At 52.8% G+C, this 19383-nt stretch overlaps 1 protein-coding gene across 2 annotated transcripts in view; it reads right to left on the reverse strand.

Moving 5' to 3' along the window:
- The window catches only part of PAPSS2 (3'-phosphoadenosine 5'-phosphosulfate synthase 2), a 59278-nt gene extending 42353 nt beyond the window's left edge, over nt 1–16925 (reverse strand). Inside the window, exon 1 of one of the 2 annotated variants that reach the window (XM_007478317.3) lies at nt 16701–16925. In XM_007478317.3, the coding sequence (XP_007478379.1) occupies nt 16701–16727 (27 nt within the window). In that variant the 5' untranslated portion in view covers nt 16728–16925. The remainder of the gene's footprint in view (nt 1–16700) is intronic. The other variant, XM_007478318.3, reaches the window with a different exon arrangement.
- Nucleotides 16926–19383: the final 2458 nt, after the last annotated feature.

The raw sequence follows: 19383 nt of genomic DNA on the forward strand, positions 1-19383 counted from the left end.
GGAGATGGCTCCGAGTTTGCCCATCACATGTTTCTTTTGAGCTGCTGCAATTGTGCGTGGCGCGTGGAGCCTTCTGTGAGGAGGGCACGCCATGCTGGGCCGTCCTGTGCCCGCGTCTCCCGGCTGATCCCAGCGTTCTTCATTGCGGGAATCCTTAGATCGCTTCTTCCGACCTCCGCGGGAGCGCCTGCCTCGTGTGAGCTCTTCATAAACAGTCCTTTAGGCAAGCGTACAACAATGCAGCAGCCTCTCTGCTGTAGAAGCAGCGCTTGGCAGTCCAGCTGGAGGAAGGACCACCGTGTCCCGCGGCTTATCTCGCTGGGCGATCTCCAGGATTCAAGACAATTCAAATTCCTGGCGCGGCGCCGGTAGGTCGCTCAGGTTTCATGGGGGGACGACAATGAGGTCAGCACCACAGCTCTGCTGGCCTTCAGCCCGATACTTCTCCTCTGCAACACGTCCCTCTGAAACCTCCCAGACGCTGGGCTCTCTCTGGCAGTGTGGGCATCCCTAGAAAGTATACTGCCAAGGGAAGGGAATGTACCCACAGCATTTCTCTATTTGCTGCAACCCCCATAGTTCCGTGGAGGGATGGTGCCAAGCTGGCTGCCAGAGAACCTATGTTTCCTTCATGCTACTTGTCAGGCCAAAGTTGGCCCCGAGAAGCAGAGGACTGACCTGTGCTCTGCTGTATCTCAGTCATGGTCACATAAGTAGTAAGGGCCAGAGGCAGAATTTGAATTCAGGTCCTAAGACTCCCAGGAAATGAGATCATCCCAAATTCTGTGGTCTGGGGCTGATCTGATGAGTAAGTAAATAGTTACTGGGCACAATGAGAAGAACTCTACTCAGAGCCTTCACGTTCTCAGGATTGAGTGTCTCCAGCATGCACAGCCCTGGGAGAGGGACTAGGGAGACTATGAAAGTGGGTGGTCCTTTTTCTGCATCCAAAATCTTACAAAGGAACCAACGGGAAGAAATGGTACAAAGGCAGAGAGATGATTAAGAGACTTTCTGATACATTGATCGATCTACTGGCACACTACCATGTGTCAGGCACTGGGCCAACCACTTGGCAATTATAATTTCATTAGATCCTCAGCAAAGTCTGAAGGGAGGAAACTGGTAAATTCTGGTGAGATTTGGGATCAGAACCTGGAGAGGGAAGGCTTAGGCAGGGCGCCAAAGTTTACAGGTTCTCAATTTAGAACTAGAAGAGACCTCTAAGGTCATCTGGTCAACTAGGAAGACCTGAGCATCTTAGTGGGTAAAAATTTTGTATACACTTGCAGTTAGAATATTTGGGGTTCATTCTGACAGCTGGTGCCCATTCTATTTCTCCCAAGTGAATTGAGAATATTCAAAAATTGAGTGCTCCTACCACTAAAAAACAGTTAAGAGCAATTCTGGGAGCAACAGGGTTTTGCAGACAATGGATTCCTTGCTATGGGGAAATTACTAAACCTCTTATAGCACTAACAAGGGATTCGGTCCCTGAACCCCTCAAATTAGAACCAGAGGAATCTTTAAATTTACTCCCTGTAATTCTCTCAGAGAGTCAGGAGAAAAAAGAGCATCCCACCTTTGCAATACCTGAAGATATACCGGAGTCTCTTTGGGCCACATCTTCTTCAGATGTAGGCTTACTTAAGTCGGCTGTTCCTGTGCATTTAAAAACTAAATCTAGCCCACCTCCTTCCATTCCTCAATATGCCCTCTCAAAAGAGGCAATTGAGGGAATTACCCCAGTAATTAACTCATTAATTGCACAGGGAATAATAATCCCTTGTAAATCTGAATATAATACGCCCATCCTGCCTGTTAAAAAACCAAAAAGAGGGCCCAATGGCAAACACCTCTATAGATTCGTGCAGGATTTGAGGGCTGTGAACAATCACGTTATAAAAAGACACTCCATAGTTTCCAATATCAATACTATTATTTCTTCCAATATCAATAGTTTCCAATACCAATACTATTATTTCTTCAGGGAGACCTGAGCATCTGGGAAGAACCATGGATCTCTAGGAGCTTACAGGGCAGTGACAAGGGAGACAGGAGGTCCCCAAAGATAAAAGGAACAATCCACCACTGGAGGGTTTGAGGATATTTGAATAATTATTCAATGGTCTGGGTTTCATCTGAAAGGGGATACAACTGCTATACAATATGTCTATGACAAAACCAGGTAGGGATAAGGTCAGCAACTTCTAATCATAATCCTAGTTTTCTCAAAGAAGTAGCCGTGTACATCTCCTTCATTATAAGTAAGAAAGCTAATTAGTGAATGCCAAAGAGAATCTGCATGACACAAAAATTCCCTTGGCAATAACTAGGACTTCTAATTATAAGGTGTCATCAGACCATAGCCCAGAGCGATATCTGCTCCAAGTAGATCTCAATGGAATTTAAGAACATCCCTTGAAAACTGAGCAAAGCCAAAATAATGTTCTAGATTTCTACAGCATTACTGTTGGAAGAATAACTTGTTAGTGGCCACCTCCAAAGAAAGAACTGACAAACAGAAACATGAAAGTCAGGATTTATGTATGCAGACTTTTGGGGGGCTGAATGATGACTTCTCTGGAAGGAAAGGAGGGTGATAGCTGGAAATTTTAATGTAACCAACCAACAAATTAATTAATTAAAAAATTAGAATTAAAAAAAACATTCCTGATGTAGTGGGAGCTTGATTTGTGTTCAACATGGCACTGGTGAAAGGAGAAACATACCTCTCCTCTCACGCCCACCCCTCTTCCAAGTTTCCTCATTACTTCAAATGGGCAGCACCTCCATCTTCCTGGTTACCCAGGATCCATGACCTCAGTGTCATGCTGGCTCTAGTCTCTCCCTAACCCACATATACAACCTGTTGTCAGAGCTCAATAATCGTTTGTTGATTGATTGAATGATTGACTGATTAAAGTTCTGGACCTGAAACTAAGACTCAGTAGCATAAAAGAGTGTCTGCTTCCTATGGGTGAGACCTGTTCATTTTTGCCTTAGAACTCTAGAGTCTGGCACCTGGTAGATACTTACATCCTTGTTGGATTGGATTGGAAGGTGAACCAAGTATGGTTTGCCTCTAGATGATTTCTAACGCTTTTCTGAGGTGGTGATGAGCTCCCCATCATCTACAGGATGACTAGACGCCCCATCTTGAAACTTCAAGCCTTCTGTAGTCTGGCTCCTCATCACCTCCCCGTCCTCCCAGAAATCAACTCTTCCCTAGCTTAGACAGTCTCATTGTGGTTGTGGTGCTGCCTTCTCCAGGGAAGTCCTGCCCCTTCCCATCTGGCCATCCTTCAAGGCCCAGCTCAAGTCCTCCTCCCCCTGGAGTCCTGTCCATGTGATCTCTCCCTATCCTGACCCCTTATAGCTTGGATGAGAAAACATCGAGGTGCTACAAGGGATGGGGGTCCGAGGGCCGAGTTCGAATCTGACCACAGACACTCACTAGTTGCAAAGTTTCCTCCCAGGTAAAATGGGAGCAGAGAGGGCACTCCCTCCCAGAGTTATGGACAAGATTAAATGAGATGATATGCGTGAAACGAGTTGCATTTCTTAAAGCCCTACACAAGTGCTGGCTGAATTATTCTTTTTCTGGCCTGAGCCCTTTCCAGGCTACCTCCTTGCCTTCTTTTTGAGCGATGTGGGCACTGAGGGCCAGTGCCATTCCCAGGCGTGAGCCCCACATGGGGGGCCGGAGCACAGAGGGCAGATCATAGGGTGGGGGGAATCGGGGTCCTTTCTCAATGCCTCTCCTGTTCCTTCCCTGCTGGTTTCAGGCCCCTCATTGTGCCTCTGCCACAGGCCACTGGACTCGGAGCAAAGGAAATGCCAAGGAAGCCTGTGGCCCACCCAGAGCACAAGCCTGGGCCCCCGAGGCTCTGGGACCTCCTAAGTCCTGAATGCCCGGCTGTGCAGAGCCCGGGGGGACAGGCAGGGTGAGGTCTCGGGTTACATGGAAGCCAGGCGGGGTGATTCATTCCTTGGGAGGCTCCTTCTCCAGGGACTGAGGAACCACTGGAACAAGGAGGCTTTGTACTGGGAAAGTGAGAGCTGCTCGCCTGCTCCTGCTCTCCAAAGAGCCTCGTGGAGCCAGGAACAGGGGGGGCTCCAAGACGAGGGCCCCCTGCAGGCCTGGGCGTCCACCATCTCCACTGTGGAGAGTTCCATAACCAACCAGCCATCTCCAGGCAACCCAGGGTCAGGCAGAGCGGGGTGGGCGGCCACAGCTCTTCATCCCACCCTGCACTGGCTCAGGGACAGGAGAAATGATGGCTACCAACAGGCACCTGAACCCTTGGAGAGACCCCAACCTCCAAGCAGCTACAAGGGACCTCAGACACCATCAAGGCCAGCTCTCTTCTTACAAAAAGGGAAACTGAGGCCCAGAGAAGGGAAGGCGCCTGCCTCGGGCTGTGTGTGCGGCAGAGCTGAGATCCCAAACCACATCCTCTGATTCATCAACCAAGGGAAAACTATATTGCTTTAAAAAACTTTGGGGTTCATGGGAAACCCAATCTTCTCTTGTTGCAAATGAGGAAACTGAGGCCCAGGGAGAGATTCTATATAGCCGTACAAGTAGGAAGCAGAGCCTGGCCTTTGATTCCAAATCCAGTACTCTCTCCCTGTGAAAGCCTTTATTTCTCTTTATATTTATTTGAGGAAAGTTATTCTGGGAAATCTGGGCCACTTCCCAGCAAACAGCAGCTCCGAGCAAGACGCCCATGGGTGCCTGGCTGGTGGGCTCCACGGCCTGGCGGTAGGTGCCACGAGGGCTGGGTGCCCCTTTTCAGCCAGACTCTAGGGGCCCCCAAGAAGAATGCTGGCAGCCAGCTTGGCTTGACCTGGGGGAGGGCACGCTTCACGCGCTCTGCTCGTCACACAATGAAATGTTCTTGGCAGCCCCGGGATCTCTTTACCTTTCTCCATCCAGAACAATCGGGAAGGGGCCAGGCAGGGAAGCCTGGCAGTCGGTGGGGAGGAGACAAGAGGCCCACACTGATGCTGGTGGCTCCTTCCAGCCGAGCAAGTGGGAATTCAGGACTTGCTCTAAATTCAATTCACGGCGATTACCTGGAGATATTAGGGGAATGGAGCTGCCAAGGCAGGCACCTGGCAAAGGTGGCAGCCAGGGCTGTGATGCAGCCCATGTTTTCCCCTCCACCTGCACAGAAACAAACAACCTGGCTAGTCCAGGGGGATGGAGCCCCTCCCTGGACCAGCTCCCCAAAGGGGGCCCTTTAAGTTTAATGAGGTCCCTTCTGACTGTCTGCTGGCAAGCAGAGAACTCTGGGATTCGGAGCGGGCAGAGTCTTCTGTGAGGCAGCAGAAGAGCCCTGAGCTGCCACCAAGTCCTGCCAGCACCTGACCCAGAGTCCCCCTCCGCCAGCGGCCCATCCTTAAGGGCAGCACCCGTCGTTGCAAGCTCTATCCTGAGCCCAAGCCTCCAGCCCCTCTTTGCACCCCACGGGGCTCAGTGTGGCCCTCCAGGGCCTGAACCCCTTCAAAAGCTCAAGGACAGCCTTGCCTCCCCTTCTTTATTTCCAGGTGAAAAACTGTCCAGCAGCTGGGTGGCTCAGTGGCTTAGAGCCAGGCCTGGAGTTGGGAAGTCCTGGGTTCCAATCTGCCCTCAGACACTTCCCAGCTCTATGACCCTGAGCAAGTCACCCAACCCCCCATTGCCTAGCCCTTATTGCTCCTCTGCCCTGGAACCAGTACACAGAAGCTCAGAATCCAGGAAGGGAAGGCGCCTCAGCACACACAGAAGGCAAGAGAGGTCATCTCTGGGCAGGGAACCGGGCCTTTGCCTGCTGGCAGAAGGCCAGACCATCCAGTGAAGGGGGTGGTGAGGGGCCCCTGGATGGGGAAGCCTCGATGGTCGTGCCCAGAGCACCTTCTTTCTTGGGTGTCCAGGCTTAGCAAGTGGGAAGATGGGGGAATTCTGGGACTGACTCCATTTGGGCAAAGTCAAACTCTGCCATCTTAAAGTCTTAGTCAACGAATCAAGGGCCGAGGGGCCGAGGGGCGGCTTTGCTTCATCTTCCTGCCTTCCTGTTTCATGGCTGAAGAGGCGCTTTGAGATCGCATTTCAAACGCCAGCGGAGGGGTCAGGCGGAAGGAGCTGGAATGGCCTGAGGGTCTTTCTCTGGGGATTCCTCCCTCCCGGGAGGCTCTCCGCACGACCAATTCCTTGGGGACGTCCCTACTACGTGCTGCAGAACCTGAGGGAAGCCCAAGAGGCGGAGCAAACCCGCCGGGCAGGACGTCAACCATGTCCTTAGCTGCAAATCACACAAAGGAGAGGAAAAGGAGGAAGTCCGGCCGGGGGGAGGGGTCTGTGACAGTGACGAGCCCTCCCCCGGGCTTTCCCCTGGGCTTAGCTGGGTCCCGCTCTAGGGCTCATCCCTGCTAGCCGGATCTGGAGGGAAGGAGGAGCAGCTGGGAGCCAAGCAGCCCACAGACGGAACACAGCCAAAAGGCCGGCGCCAAAGTTATGGGGGAGAAACTGGCCCACTTTGCAGACAAACTACGGGCCCGACTCATCCTTCTCTCTGGTCGAAGTCATTCACGCATTTACAGTTAGATGGGAACTTAGAGGCTCGTCAGGCCCGAGCTCCTCATTTTACAGATGAGGAAACTGAGGCCTGGGAAGGAAAACACGGAGGGGGTTAGGAGGAAAGAAGCATTTATCTAGCTCCTACTATGTGCCAGGCACTGCGCCAAGCTCTTTACACATATTATCTCATTTGAACCACCCACAATAACCTGGGGAGATGGGTGCTATTAGCAGACCCATTGTAAAGCTGAGGAAACTGAGATCGACAGAGGTTAAGGGATTCGCTCAAGTCGTCCAATCAGGAAGTATCTAAAGCCAAATTCGAACTCAGATCTTTCTGATTCCTGACCCAGAGCTCTATCCACGGTACCATCTGGCTGCCCCTAATTCCAGGGGGAGGGCTTTGTCTAGTCCCCCCCAGAAACCGGAGCAGACGGGTAAGTGCGGACAAAGCAGGTGTAAAGCGATCCCAGTGAGATTGGAGCACCTGAGGATTTGGCCGGGAGCTCAAGTGTGAAAAGGTAATCATGTTAGCCAAAACATGAAACCGGGCTTAAGGGAGCAGGGATTAGTGACCCACGTGACTCCGGGTCATGAGAAAGGCCCCAGAGGGGCCGGAGATCCAGGTCCGAAAGTGAAGGCTGCGCAGGGTCCGAAACACACCCACCACTGGGGGAGGGGCAAATCCATAGGATGGAAGTCAACTGAGCCCAGAACCCCGAAGTCTGAAATCTGGGGTTCCTCCTCTGCCTCCCTCAGGACGAAGCACAGAAGCAATCCAAGCCAACGCTTCCATGATGTGCTGGCCTTGGAGGAAAAGGAAAACTAGCACGGGCCAGAGAACAGGGCAGCCCAGTAAGCACCTACTATGTGCCAGGCGTTAGGAATACAGAGGTTGAACAGAACCGGTCCCTGCCTGCCTTCCAGGAGCTTCCGCTCTCCAGAGATCTTCCCAGAAGGCTCTGCCAGACCCTTGACCCTGCCCAGCTGGCTGCACTCTCAGGAGTCCCCACTTGTCTGCTTTCTTCACTGGGCTTCCCCTGTCTCCCCGACACAGTCCTGGGGCCTGAGCTAAGCCCCGATGGAGAGGCCCAAATCATTTCCTGGCCTTGCCTCGCCTCCAGGTTCTGCGTCCATCAGCATCATTTCCATAGGAACAGCCGAGGGGGAGCTGAGCCCGGGAAGAAACCCTGAGTGCCGCTCTCCCCTCCCCATGACCTGAGCCAACTGGCCTCGCCACTCGAGGTCCTTTTCATTTCTATTCAAGGACTCCATTCCATGGGCGCCTGCTCAGAGTCCAGCCATCCTGGCTTCGGTGTCTCTCCCGATGCCCTAAATGACAGACTCAGTCTCCTTCCTGGTGCTCCCGAGGGGAAGAAATCTCAGCTTGGGACTCCGTGGGGTCCTCCACAGGAACCCAGGCCGGTGCTCGGTGCTGGAGATGCTGAGCTAAGGGGAAACAAGCCTCGCCTCCAGGGGTTCCGCTAGGGGCGGGAGTTCTAGAAGAGGGACTGGGTGTGGGGAGAGGGAGCAGGGACGCGAGAGGCTCCACCGAGGAGGGGCCCCCTGAGCTGCCCTGGGAGGGCTAACGAGGGTCCGGAGAGTTGTAGGAGAAGAGCGAAGGCACTCTTAAGTGGCCGACTGGGGCCACTTTCCGTAAATGCCTCGAAGAAGACTGGGAAACGGGATGGGAGGTCAGATTGGAGCCAGTCTGCTGGCGGAGCCCCGGAATGTCAGGCTCGTCGAGGTCGCGGGGAGCCATCGAGGGAGGGATCTGAACGGGGAAGCGGTGCTATCCGAGCTCTGCCTCGGGAAAATTGTCCTGCGATCCTACGGAAGAAGGCCGGGGGTCCAAGAGAGCCTGAACCAGTCAGGGCTGTTGAGCCCCGGAGGCGGCTGATGGAAGCGGGAGGGAGGACCCCTGGCCAACACGAGAAAGGTCCCGAAGGGCACCCCTGTCCAGGGCGAGCTGGTGGCAAGTGACCGCCACTAACTACAGAAACAGACAAGAGCAGCTGAGAGAGAGAGAGAGATCACATGGAGGGAGATTCGGCATCTGATTGGTTCTTGCAGGGAAGACTTGGGAAAGTAGCACCGAGGAGGATGCTGAGGCTGAGAACTGGACCTAGACGGCTGGAGAGTGCCGAGGGCAGGCAGGTGGATTGGGGAAGAGCCGAGGAGTTCCTTTGTGGCTGTAGTGGTCTGAGAGGCTGATCCAGGAGGAAATGTTCCGCCAACTACACAACTGGGGTTTGGGAGGCCTCTCAGGGATGGGCTGCAGACTGAGGGAGTCAGGGGCCGATGAACTCCCCAGGGAAGGCCTAGGGCAGAGCTTTGGGGGATTCCTGCCCGTGGGGGTGTTCCCTGTGAAGGATGCTGAGAATTCAGCAAAGGGAGCACAAGAGCGGTCAGAGAGGCGGAAGAACCCAGAGGAAGCAGCAGCAAGGGTGTGTGAAGGCAGGTGGTCAGCCATGTCCAGAGCACCAAAAAGGACAAGGATGAGAGAGAGGAGACTAAGCAGCCGGATTGAGCATTAACTATCCTGGAGAGAGCTGGCAGGCCTGGAAGCTGGTTTATACAGGGCTGAGAAATTAATCCGTAAACGAGAAAATAAGACATCAAGGAGCCCAGAGGAAGCAGGAATGCTTATGGAGAGGCCCAGAGGCTGAGGGCCGGGGTCAAGGGTCCTGGCTCCCAAGGAAGGGTTAGAGAGCTGAGTCTACAAAGGCTATTGAAGATATAGAAGATCAAGGTCCTGGAAGAGCCTGGAGGGAATAAGCCTGAGGGCACAGGGTGAGAGGCTGGCCCTGGCAAGGAGGGAGGCTCACTCCTTTCTCAGAGCCTGGAGCAGAGGAGAAGATGGTTGGAGATGTAATGGGACGGTGGAGGGAGAAGGGGGATCATGTGGTCATCCTGGCCCCCTCTTACTGCCCGTGGCCATTCAGGCACCAAACGGCTTTTCTATCTCCCTTTCCACTGCTTCTCACCATTCCGTGGCCACCACCCTAGATCCACCCTGGGCTCTCCTGACTCCAGCCCCTCCTCCACACAGCTTTCAAAGCGATTTCCCCAAAGCCAAGGTCGGAGGGAGCCCTCCTCAGCAAACTCCAGAAGTCAGTCAAAGATCAAGGCCTGGACAGGCCTTGGCCATCTCCATCATCCATGGCTCCCTTCCCAGCCAAGCTGGCCTTCCTGTCCCTCCTCGGCTGTCCCCCAGACCCGGACCGTTCTCCCTCCTGGCCCAGGCTCATCTAAAGCACCGCCTCGCCTCTCTCCGCCACCTATTTGGGGAGGGTATCTGGTCTCCCTGCAGGCTGCCCGCGGACGAGGCCGCCAGGCTCGGGTCTAGGAAACGGGCCGCTCTTCCTTCCGGCAGGTAACACTTAGTTTAGAAGGACAAAACCGCAGCACGCGGATGGGAAACGGCCCTGAACGCTACCCTAAGCCACGAAGGGGAGAGAGAGCCTTTGTTCCCGGCAGCCAGCCCACCCCTTTGACATTGAACTTGGGAAGAGCAGCCGTCCAAGTTCACGGTTTACAGGATCCCGGCTTAAGGCTGTCCGAGTCCTGAGAGGGCAGCCAGTGTGAGCGCCAAAGTCCTTCAGCCCTTCTCCAGCAAGTGGCGGCTCCTGAGGCAGGGGACTGATCTGGAGATTGGGGAGATCCGTCCGCCTGGCTCCCAGGCCTGGGCTCCTTCCAAGCCGGCCTTTCCCCCAGCATTGAAGTGATTTTATTAAGCGTTTAAAAGGAGAGGAGAGGGGCGGACTGGGGGATGATAACTTGCTGCCCCTCCTGTAATAAAGCTCCAGGTTCGGGCCATGCCGCATCTCCGGATCCCCCGGGGTCACGTGGTCCTGGAAGATGGGGTACCGTTTGTCCTGGGCTCCTTCCAAACCATCCCTGCTACTGTTCTCAAAGGGAGTGACTGGCTTATCTCTGCCCTTTGGCTACTCCTCAATTAGTTGGATTAAGAAAATACATTTTATGGATCTCCCATTCAATCAGTGTCAGCTCTTTTGGGTGGGTGGGGTTAAATTTTAACTTAATTCAAAACAAAATGAAACAGGTGAAAGTCCGAATGAAAAGAGCCAAAGGCGAGTCCTCCGCTCCCGAACAGAAAAGGCCCAGCTTCTCGGCCCCTCCCTAGCTGTGTGACCCTGGGTAAGTCACTTAACTCCCTTAACTTAGCCCTTGACACTCTTCTGTCTTGGGATTGATAGCAAGCAGAAGGCAAGGGGCCCACAAGTAAATAACGTGCCAACCGGCAGCAGCAACTCCTTCCACCCGCCCCGCCTTCTGAGGGGGACACTGAGGTGCGGATGGCATCTGGGAAGGGAAAGGGATGAGTGTGGTAGAAAGAAAGAAATCTCAGCATTTTGCCTAGCAGAGGCCATGGGATGCGGATGGGAAGATGCTGGCTTTGTAGTTGGAGGAAGACAACCTGCATTTATTTAGCACTCACTGTGCCAGGCACAGTTCGAAGAGCTGGGAATACGGATCTAAGGAAAATGGAACTTCTGTTCTGCTGTTGAGGGACAGAGGAGGAGTTGGCCCTGGGGTGGGGGCATGGCGTGGAAGTCCTGAGGCCAGAGACAGGGCTGCCAAACGAAGGGGGGAAGCAGGCTTTCCAAAAGGATGTTCCAGGGTCAGTTGGGTAACTCAGTGAATTGAGCTCCAAGCCTAGAGATGGGAGGTCCTGGGTTCAAATTTGACCTCAGACACTTCCCAGCTGTGTGACCCTGGGCAAGTCACTTGACCCCCATTGCCTAGCCCTTACTGCTCTTCTGTCTTGGAACCAATACCTGGTATAAGATGGAAGGTAAGGGGTTAAAAAGCAAAAACAAACAAAACCCCAAAAGGATGCTCCATACTGAGTTGGAAGTCAGGTGGCTGAATGTTCTGGCCCTCAGGAAGGTGCCAGGATGAGACAGCAGGGGCTCCAGAGGCCCAGGGTGGAATGGCAGCGCTCTGAAGCGCCATCATAAGATCTGGAAAAGGAGGTTGTCGAGGCAATCCTGGCCGGGTCCATCTGGCTCCAAATCCTGTGACCCCATAAGAGGGAAAGAAGAACTCCGCAGGAGATCTGTCATAAGCGATTTGGGGGCCTAGATCAAGAAAGCAAATGACTCCGGGGCGGTCAACCCCCCCCCCCCTCCGCCCCAAGCCCCAGCCTCTCTGGGGCTTCCAGAAATCCTACAGTGCTTTCTTCAGTACCAGAAAAGGAGTCAAAGCCACACGAAGACAAATGAAGAATGTTTTAAACCCTCACCTTCCATTTTAGAATCAATACTGTGTATGGGTTCCAAGACAGAAGATCGGTAAGAGCTAGGCAATGGGGGGTTAAGTGACTTGCCCAGGGTCACACAGCTGGGAAGTGTCTGAGGTCAAATTTGAACCCAGGACCTTCCATTTCTAGGCCCAACTCTCCAACCACTGAGCTACCCAGCTGCCCCTGACAAATGAAGAATTTAATAACAATTAAAAAAAACAAACCAAACTACAGACTTGAGAAGTAGATAAATTGGAGGGGAGAGAGGACCTCCCTAAATTGAGGAAGGAGAATTTCTGGTCATCTCATGGGTTGAAAGAAGTCCAACACAAATGGATCAAACAAGAACCCAAGCTCGGTACCATTAACATCGCGAACAAGAGAACCACACTAGCAAGGGACATGGCAAATGGCAGCTTCTCTGCTAAACTGTCAAGACAGAATCCAATGAAGATCCATAATTACTTATTCAAGTATTTCATAATGGCATACGAATTACTAGCAAGTTTCCTCCTGCCAGAGAGGAGCCTTATTATGCCTTCTTAGGAAGAAGAGCCCGGCTTCTGTCCCTCCCCTCAGCCAGGAGCCTTCCTGAGCCCTTCAGGATCCCGGGATCCCGACTGCCCTGCTGCTGGCGGCTCTCCCACCAACACCCCAGGGCTTGATCCGCAGTGCCCGAGGGAGGGGCACTCTTCTTTAGAGACCTCAGTCTTCATTCCTCCCTCAGAGGAGATCAACCGGCCCCTGAGGGTGGGGATAAGAAGCCCAGTTTGGGGATAGTCCATTGGCAGCTTCAAACCCAGGGCCAGAAAGCAGGCATTTGGAGCCCAGTGAAGTCTAGGGGGGAAGAAGCCTGGGTTTGGAGCCTTGGAGAGACTCCCTCCGCTGACTGGAGGACTTTATTTTTTTTTTTTCGTTTTTTTTTTTAATATATTTTATTTGATCATTTCCAAGCATTATTCGTTAAAGACAAAGATCATTTTCTTTTCCTCCCCCCCACCCCCCATAGCCGACGCGTAAGTCCACTGGGCATTAGATGTTTTCTTGATTTGAACCCATTGCTTTGTTGATAGTATTTGCATTAGAGTGTTCATTTAAAGTCTATCCTCTGTCATGTCCCCTCAACCTCTGTATTCAGGCAGTTGCTTTTTCTCGGTGTTTCCACTCCCATAGTTTATCCTTTGCTTATGAATGGTGTTTTTTTTCTCCTGGATCCCTGAAAGTTGTTCAGGGACATTACACCGCCCCTAATGGAGAAGTCCATTACGTTCGATTATACCACAGTGTATTAGTCTCTGTGTACAATGTTCTCCTGGTTCTGCTCCTCTCGCTCTGCATCACTTCCTGGAGGTTGTTCCAGTCTCCATGGAACTTCTCCACTTTATTATTCCTTTGAGCACAATGGTATTCCATCACCAACATATACCACAGTTTGTTCAGCCATTCCCCAATTGATGGGCATCCCCTCGTTTTCCAGTTTTGGGCCACCACAAAGAGCGCAGCTATGAATATTTTTGTACAAGTCTTTGTGTCCATTATCTCTTTGGGGTACAGACCCAGCAGTGCTATGGCTGGGTCAAAGGGTAGATATTCTTTTGTCGCCCTTTGGGCATAGTTCCAAATTGCCCTCCAGAATGGTTGGATCAGTTCACAACTCCACCAGCAATGAATTAATGTCCCCACTTTGCCACATCCCCTCCAGCATGCATTACATTCCATAGCTGTCATGTTAGCCAATCTGCTAGGTGTGAGGTGATACCTCAGAGTTGTTTTGATTTGCATCTCTCTGATTATAAGAGATGTAGAACACTTCTTCATGTGCTTGTTAATAGTTTTGATTTCTTTATCTGAGAACTGCCTATCCATTTCCCTTGCCCATTTATCAATTGGAGAATGGCTTGATTTTTTGTACAATTGATTTAGCTCATTATAAATATGAGTAATTAAACCTTTGTCAGAGGTTTCTATGAAGATTTTTTCCCAATTTGTTGTTTCCCTTCTGATTTTAGTTATATTGGTTTTGTTTGCACAAAAGCTTTTTAGTTTGATGTAGTCAAAATTATTTATTTTACATTTTGTGATTCTTTCTATATCTTGCTTGGTTTTAAAGCCTTTCCCCTCCCAAAGGTCTGACATGTATACTATTCTGTGTTTACCCAATGACTGGAGGACTTTAGACAAGGCTTTCCTGCTCTTGGCTCAGCGTGATGAGACCCTGATCCCAAGGGCCAGTTACCCACGCTTTGCATGACACTTCACTTTTATATAAGGTCAGGCATAATCCTTCAGCAAGCAGCCTTTGCCTTGGCTCTTTCTCTTCTTTCCTGAACTTTGTGAACACTCTAGTTTCCCTTAAGGTTCTGCTCTGGTGCCACCTCCCTCAGGAAGCTTGTCCTGATTGATCCATTTGTTAGTACCAATCTCTCTCGCTCTCTGTCTTTGTCTCTCTCTCTCTCTCTCTCTCTCTCTCTCTCTCTCTCTCTCTCTCTCTCTCTCTCTCTCTCTCTCTCTCTCTCTCTCTCTCTCTCACACACACACACACACACACACACACACATTACTTTGTCTTTACTTCTTTTTTTTTTTAAACCCTTATCTCCCGTCTTGAAGTCAATACTGTGTATTGGCTCCAAGGCAGAAGGTAAGGGCTAGGCAATGGGGGCCGAGTGACTTGCCCAGGGTCACACAGCTGGGAAGTGTCTGAGGCCAGATTTGAACCTAGAACCTCCCGTCTCTAGGCTTGGCTCTCAATCCACTGAGCTACCCAGCTGCCCCCATCTTTACTTCTTATGGTACATGCTACCTTCCCCTCTTTGGATGGGTCCTCAGGAGGGCAAAGATCCTCAGAAATTGGCACAGTAGGAACTTAATAAATACTAATTAAGTTTAACTAAATTGAGTTTGGGCTGAAAGCATTATATGTCCAAGCAAGAAGCAACAATTTCAGTCAGTAAATTTAACTCTGTGTGACTCTGTCTCTGTTCCCCCTCTTCTCTCTCCTTCTTTTTCTCTTCTTCTCCCTTTGTCTCTGTTTCTGTGTCTGTATGTCTCTGTTTCTCTCACTCCTCTCTGTTTCTCCTCTCCCTCTCCCTCTCTTTCCCTCTTCCCCCTCTCTCCCTCCTACTCTCTCTCTTCTCTCTTCTTTTTCTCTTCTCTCTCCTCCCTCTGTCTCACCTCTCTGTGTGTCTCTCTACCCCTTCTTTCTTCCTCTCTTTTTCTCTTTTCTCTCTCTGTCTCGATACCTCCCCACCCCCACCCTGGAGCTTTCTTTAAATTACTGCTGTCATTGAAAATACACTTCGTGACCATATACAATGACAACACCAAAGACACCGGCATGCAACAGATGCAGAGCAAGCCTCATGCCCAGCCTTAGATTCTTATTTTTCTCTTTGGGACAGGAGCCAAACTAAGTTCAGTCCCCTATTAAGGCCACAGTAGAATCACAAAAAAATGTGAAGGTTAGAATTCTAACATGGCAGTGTGGAGAATAGAGAGACAGCCTCGAAGCCACACTTACCAGCTGTGTGACCTTGGACCAGTCACCCTTAACCTCTCAGTGTTCTAGACCAGAGCTGTCCAAGATGTGACCCCAACCAGACTAAAATAAAATGGGGAAATCTTCTACAAACAAAACATAATCGATCGTTTTCTCAGTCACTTCGTGCCAGCAAGGCTCCGGAGAATGGTTTAGTGAGCCCATTTCCATTTGAGCTTGGCCACTGACCCCTGGCCAGTTCCCTAAATCTGGAAATCACAGAGGAGGTGCCGAGACCTGTGCTGGTGGAGGGAATTTCCTCTTCTGGGAGTTCCCTGTGCAAGTGAGATTGCAGAGCCGGTCTCTAGAGCTGTGACTGCACAGAAGGAGCCTCCGAAAGGAACAGCAACAAGTTCTTAAGCCCTCCTGTGTGCTGGGAGAAGCGCCCCCCCAGGGGTCCCCCGGATGGGCTGCAGCACAACCCAAGCCAGAAAGTGGCAACTGAGGACCAGATGCCACTCGGGGTGGTCCCAGGGGGTGCCCTAGAAGAGCTGGGGCTTCAAGTCAGGCACCTGGACCATAGATGGCTCCCTCCCACTTGCTGCTCTGAGGCAATCTTTAACTGGCTTCCCAGAAAGAGTCCAGGCCTGGAGACCAGAAGAACCTCATTGGCGTCCAGTCCCGGCTCTGCCCCAAGGTTTGTGGCTGCTCATTCATTTCCATCACTATAGACTCTGCCCTCCCGTTTGGGGTTTTCTTGGCAGAGATACCAGAGTGGCTGGCCATTTCCTCCTGCTCGTTTTACAGATGAGGAAACTGAGGCAAATAGGGTTAAGCGACTTGCCCAGGATCACACAGCTAGTTTGCCTTTGCCTTCTCTAGATCATTCTACAGATGAGGAAACTGAGGCCTAAAGAGAGTGAAGCGACTTATCCAGGGCAGCCCAGCTAGTAAGTGTCCGAGGAAGGTCCAGCGATCCATCCATTGCATCACTTGGCTGCCCCAAACCTCCCTTCCTAGCTGGGTCGCTTTGGGTGTCATGCATCTTCTCTGTGCCTCGGTTTCCCTCTGAAAAAGGAGGCGATTGGGTTCACTTCCCACCCCTCGAAGTCCTGGGAGGCTAGGGATGCCGGGTCCCGGCCCGAGGACGAGGAGGAGGGCAAGAGAAGCGAAGGAGGGAGAGAACTGACAAAGCCTTCCCTGGAGAACCTGCCTGACGAACCTGGCGCCGCGCGCTCTTCCTGCTTCCCTCCCCGCCGCCTCCCCGGCGGGGCACAGTGGGGATCCCCGGGGGCTCCCGGGAAGGAAGGGCTGTCAGGGGGCGCGAGGAAGGACTGGGGAGCAGGGCAGCGGGGCCCGGTCGTGGCCGGGACAGCGCCAAGTCCTACCGTCTTTTGCTTCTTGATTCCGGACATGCTGGGGGGCTGGCTCTCGGGCGGCAGCAGCGGCGGGACTAGCACCGAGCGGGATGTCAGGACTGGCGGTCGGACTCGCTCGAGACCGGAGGAGTGCAGGACTGGTGGCTGGACGGAAGGAAGCCGGCCAGGCGGCGGGGAAGGAGCTTTAAAAAGGCTGCGGAGACACGTCGCACTTCCCTTGACCAACCCCCAACTCCTTCTCCTCCTCCTCTCCTCCTCTTTCTCCTCCCTCCCCCCCACCCCCGTCCAGCCTCCCCGCCCCCCCGCGGCCTCCCCGAGACGCCCTCTCTCCACCCTCCCTGGGCACCCGCCACCTCTGGGCCGCGGGGCGTGGTCCCGGGGCGGGGGAGAAGGAGGGGGCTGAAGGAGGGGAGGCCAGGGCTCTGCGCTGCATCAGCGGAGCCGCAGGAGAGAGACCCGAGGTCGGCCCTTTCCCTTTACAGATGGGGAAACGGAGGCACCTAACACCCAAGTTAAGCGACCCACTGAGTTTAATACTGTCATGGGGGGGGGGGAGGGAAACTGAGGCCTGACTCCAAGAAACCAGGGCTGGTCCAGGGATCCTGGGACTTCCTGGAGGAGAACTTAGAGGATCCAGAGGCCAACTCTCTGCTTCACAGACTAGGAAGCTGAGGCCCAGAGAGGGCTGGTGATTGGCCAGAAATGACCCCGCAATAAGCTGCTGAACCAAAAACCTGTACAAAAACATGGACCCACAGAAAGAAGCAGATCTTCAGAGAGACATCCTGGCTGGATGCTGAACAAGATGAATTTGAGAGGATTCAAAGAGTCCTGAATTAGGGGGTCAGAAGACCAGGGTTCAAATTCTGTCTCTTCCTTTATGTGTGTGTGACCTTGAGCAAGTCACTTGGCCTCTCCAGGCCTCAGTTTCCTCAACTGTAAAAGAGAGGATCAGACTAAACGAGCTCCAAAGCCTCTCTAACTCTGTGGTTCCAGAATCTCTTCTCCCAAATGCCTTGTCCCTTCGACTCTTTGAACCTTTAAAAGATTCTTTAAGATGGAATGCTGGGCATCACTAGAACTCGTAGGGATCCACCCCCTCCCAACTCTGTGCATCCTTGCTCTGCCTCTCCTTCTGCCCCTGGTGGAGGGGGGAGTCTTGATTCAAGTAAAAAAGTAAAACCAAGGCAGGGAATTCGGCTAGGTCAGCTGTGGTGTGGGGAGGTTCCATGGTAATCCACCAGTTAGTCAAGGCAGGGTCCTGCCTTCCAGAAGCCCACAGTTTAGGCAGGAAGCAGACAAAAAAAGTGCCGATTCAGGCATCCCAGAAGGTCCCGATTGTCTTAGCTCTAGGCCCCCTGGGGGCAGAGACTCTCCTTCCAGGTGCTGTTCCAGAGCAGAGCACTAGGCTGTCTGTGGGCAAAGGGGGTCTTCAGTGGATTAGTCGGGGTCTCAGCAGGCCACAGAGTGGAAGCAAAAGGGGAGAAGCTGGTTGGATGTTCCTGAATTGGTCAGCTTGGTGAGGTGGGACGTGGGTACAGAGTTCCGTAGAGCAGTGAAATGACAAGTCCGGTGGTGCCCCCCCTTCTGCTCCCCAGAGCCGGCCCCCAAGAAGGGGCTGAGCTGGAGCCTGAGCTCGCCCGTCAGAAGGAATGGCAATCTGGCCACTGCTGAGCTGAGGGGAAGAAATGCTCCTTGGGCGCTCCCAGCCAAGTCCTAACCTTGGCAGTGTCGGCCTCTCAGGAGAGTGTGAAAGGCTCGGCCTGACGCCAGCGTCTTGTAGGGAAGAGATCTGTCTGATCTCTGATGTCCACCAGGCACCTTCTTCCTCCCTCCCTTTGGGGAGCCCCTGGCCAAGAGAAGGTGGTCCCTGAGCTGAAGTTTAAAGGAAATCCAGGGTGGGTGTGGGGAGCGGTGTTAGTGAGGGAGCAAACTCTAGCTGGGGGGATGGCTTGGACAAAGGCATGGAAGTGGGAAATGGAGTGTTCAGTTCAGGGAATGACAAGTAGACAGTAGGTTTGGCCGGAGTGTGGTATGTAGAAAGGGCAAACAGTGAAAGAGCTAAGAAGGCAGGTGAGAAGCAGAGAGTAGACAGCCTTAAAACTTTTGTGGGCTGTGGTGTGGGTGGGTGTGATCTACTGCAAACAGATCCAACTTACACACACACACACACACACACACACACACACACACAGAGCAATACCTTTGACCCTTCAGAGCGATCCTTCCAAGGCAAACAAGTGGCTCCCAGGCTCCTGGGGAGAGGGGTTGGGCTCTGGCACCCACTAACTGGGAGCCTCCAAGAGGAGGCTCAGCCTCTGCCGCTGCCCTGGGCTGCCCCTGCTGCCCTGCCACAACACTCTGAGCCTGGGTTTGCTTCATGTCCTGGGTTCCCCCAAGTGCATCTCTGGGTCCCCTGCCAGCAGCACGACAGCCCGAGGAGGCTGGCAGGATGCCCTGGCTGCCCGGGTCTCCCTTCTCAGCCCTGGGACTCGTCCAGCACGTTCTAGCTGGGCAAACCTGTCCAGAGTGAGGATAGGCAAATCAGGGGGAGGAGAATCAAGGATTTGCATGAGGCTTGGGAACCCTGAGAGACCCTCGACAGGGCTGCCTTCATCAGAGGGGGGGGGGGGGGAAGGGCCTGATCCCCTGGGACAGGCCTCTCCTGAGGGATGGAACTTGTTTCCTTTTC

This window comes from Monodelphis domestica, chromosome 1 (assembly GCF_027887165.1).
Source record: "Monodelphis domestica isolate mMonDom1 chromosome 1, mMonDom1.pri, whole genome shotgun sequence".
In the NCBI taxonomy this organism is placed as follows: Eukaryota; Metazoa; Chordata; class Mammalia; order Didelphimorphia; family Didelphidae; genus Monodelphis; species Monodelphis domestica.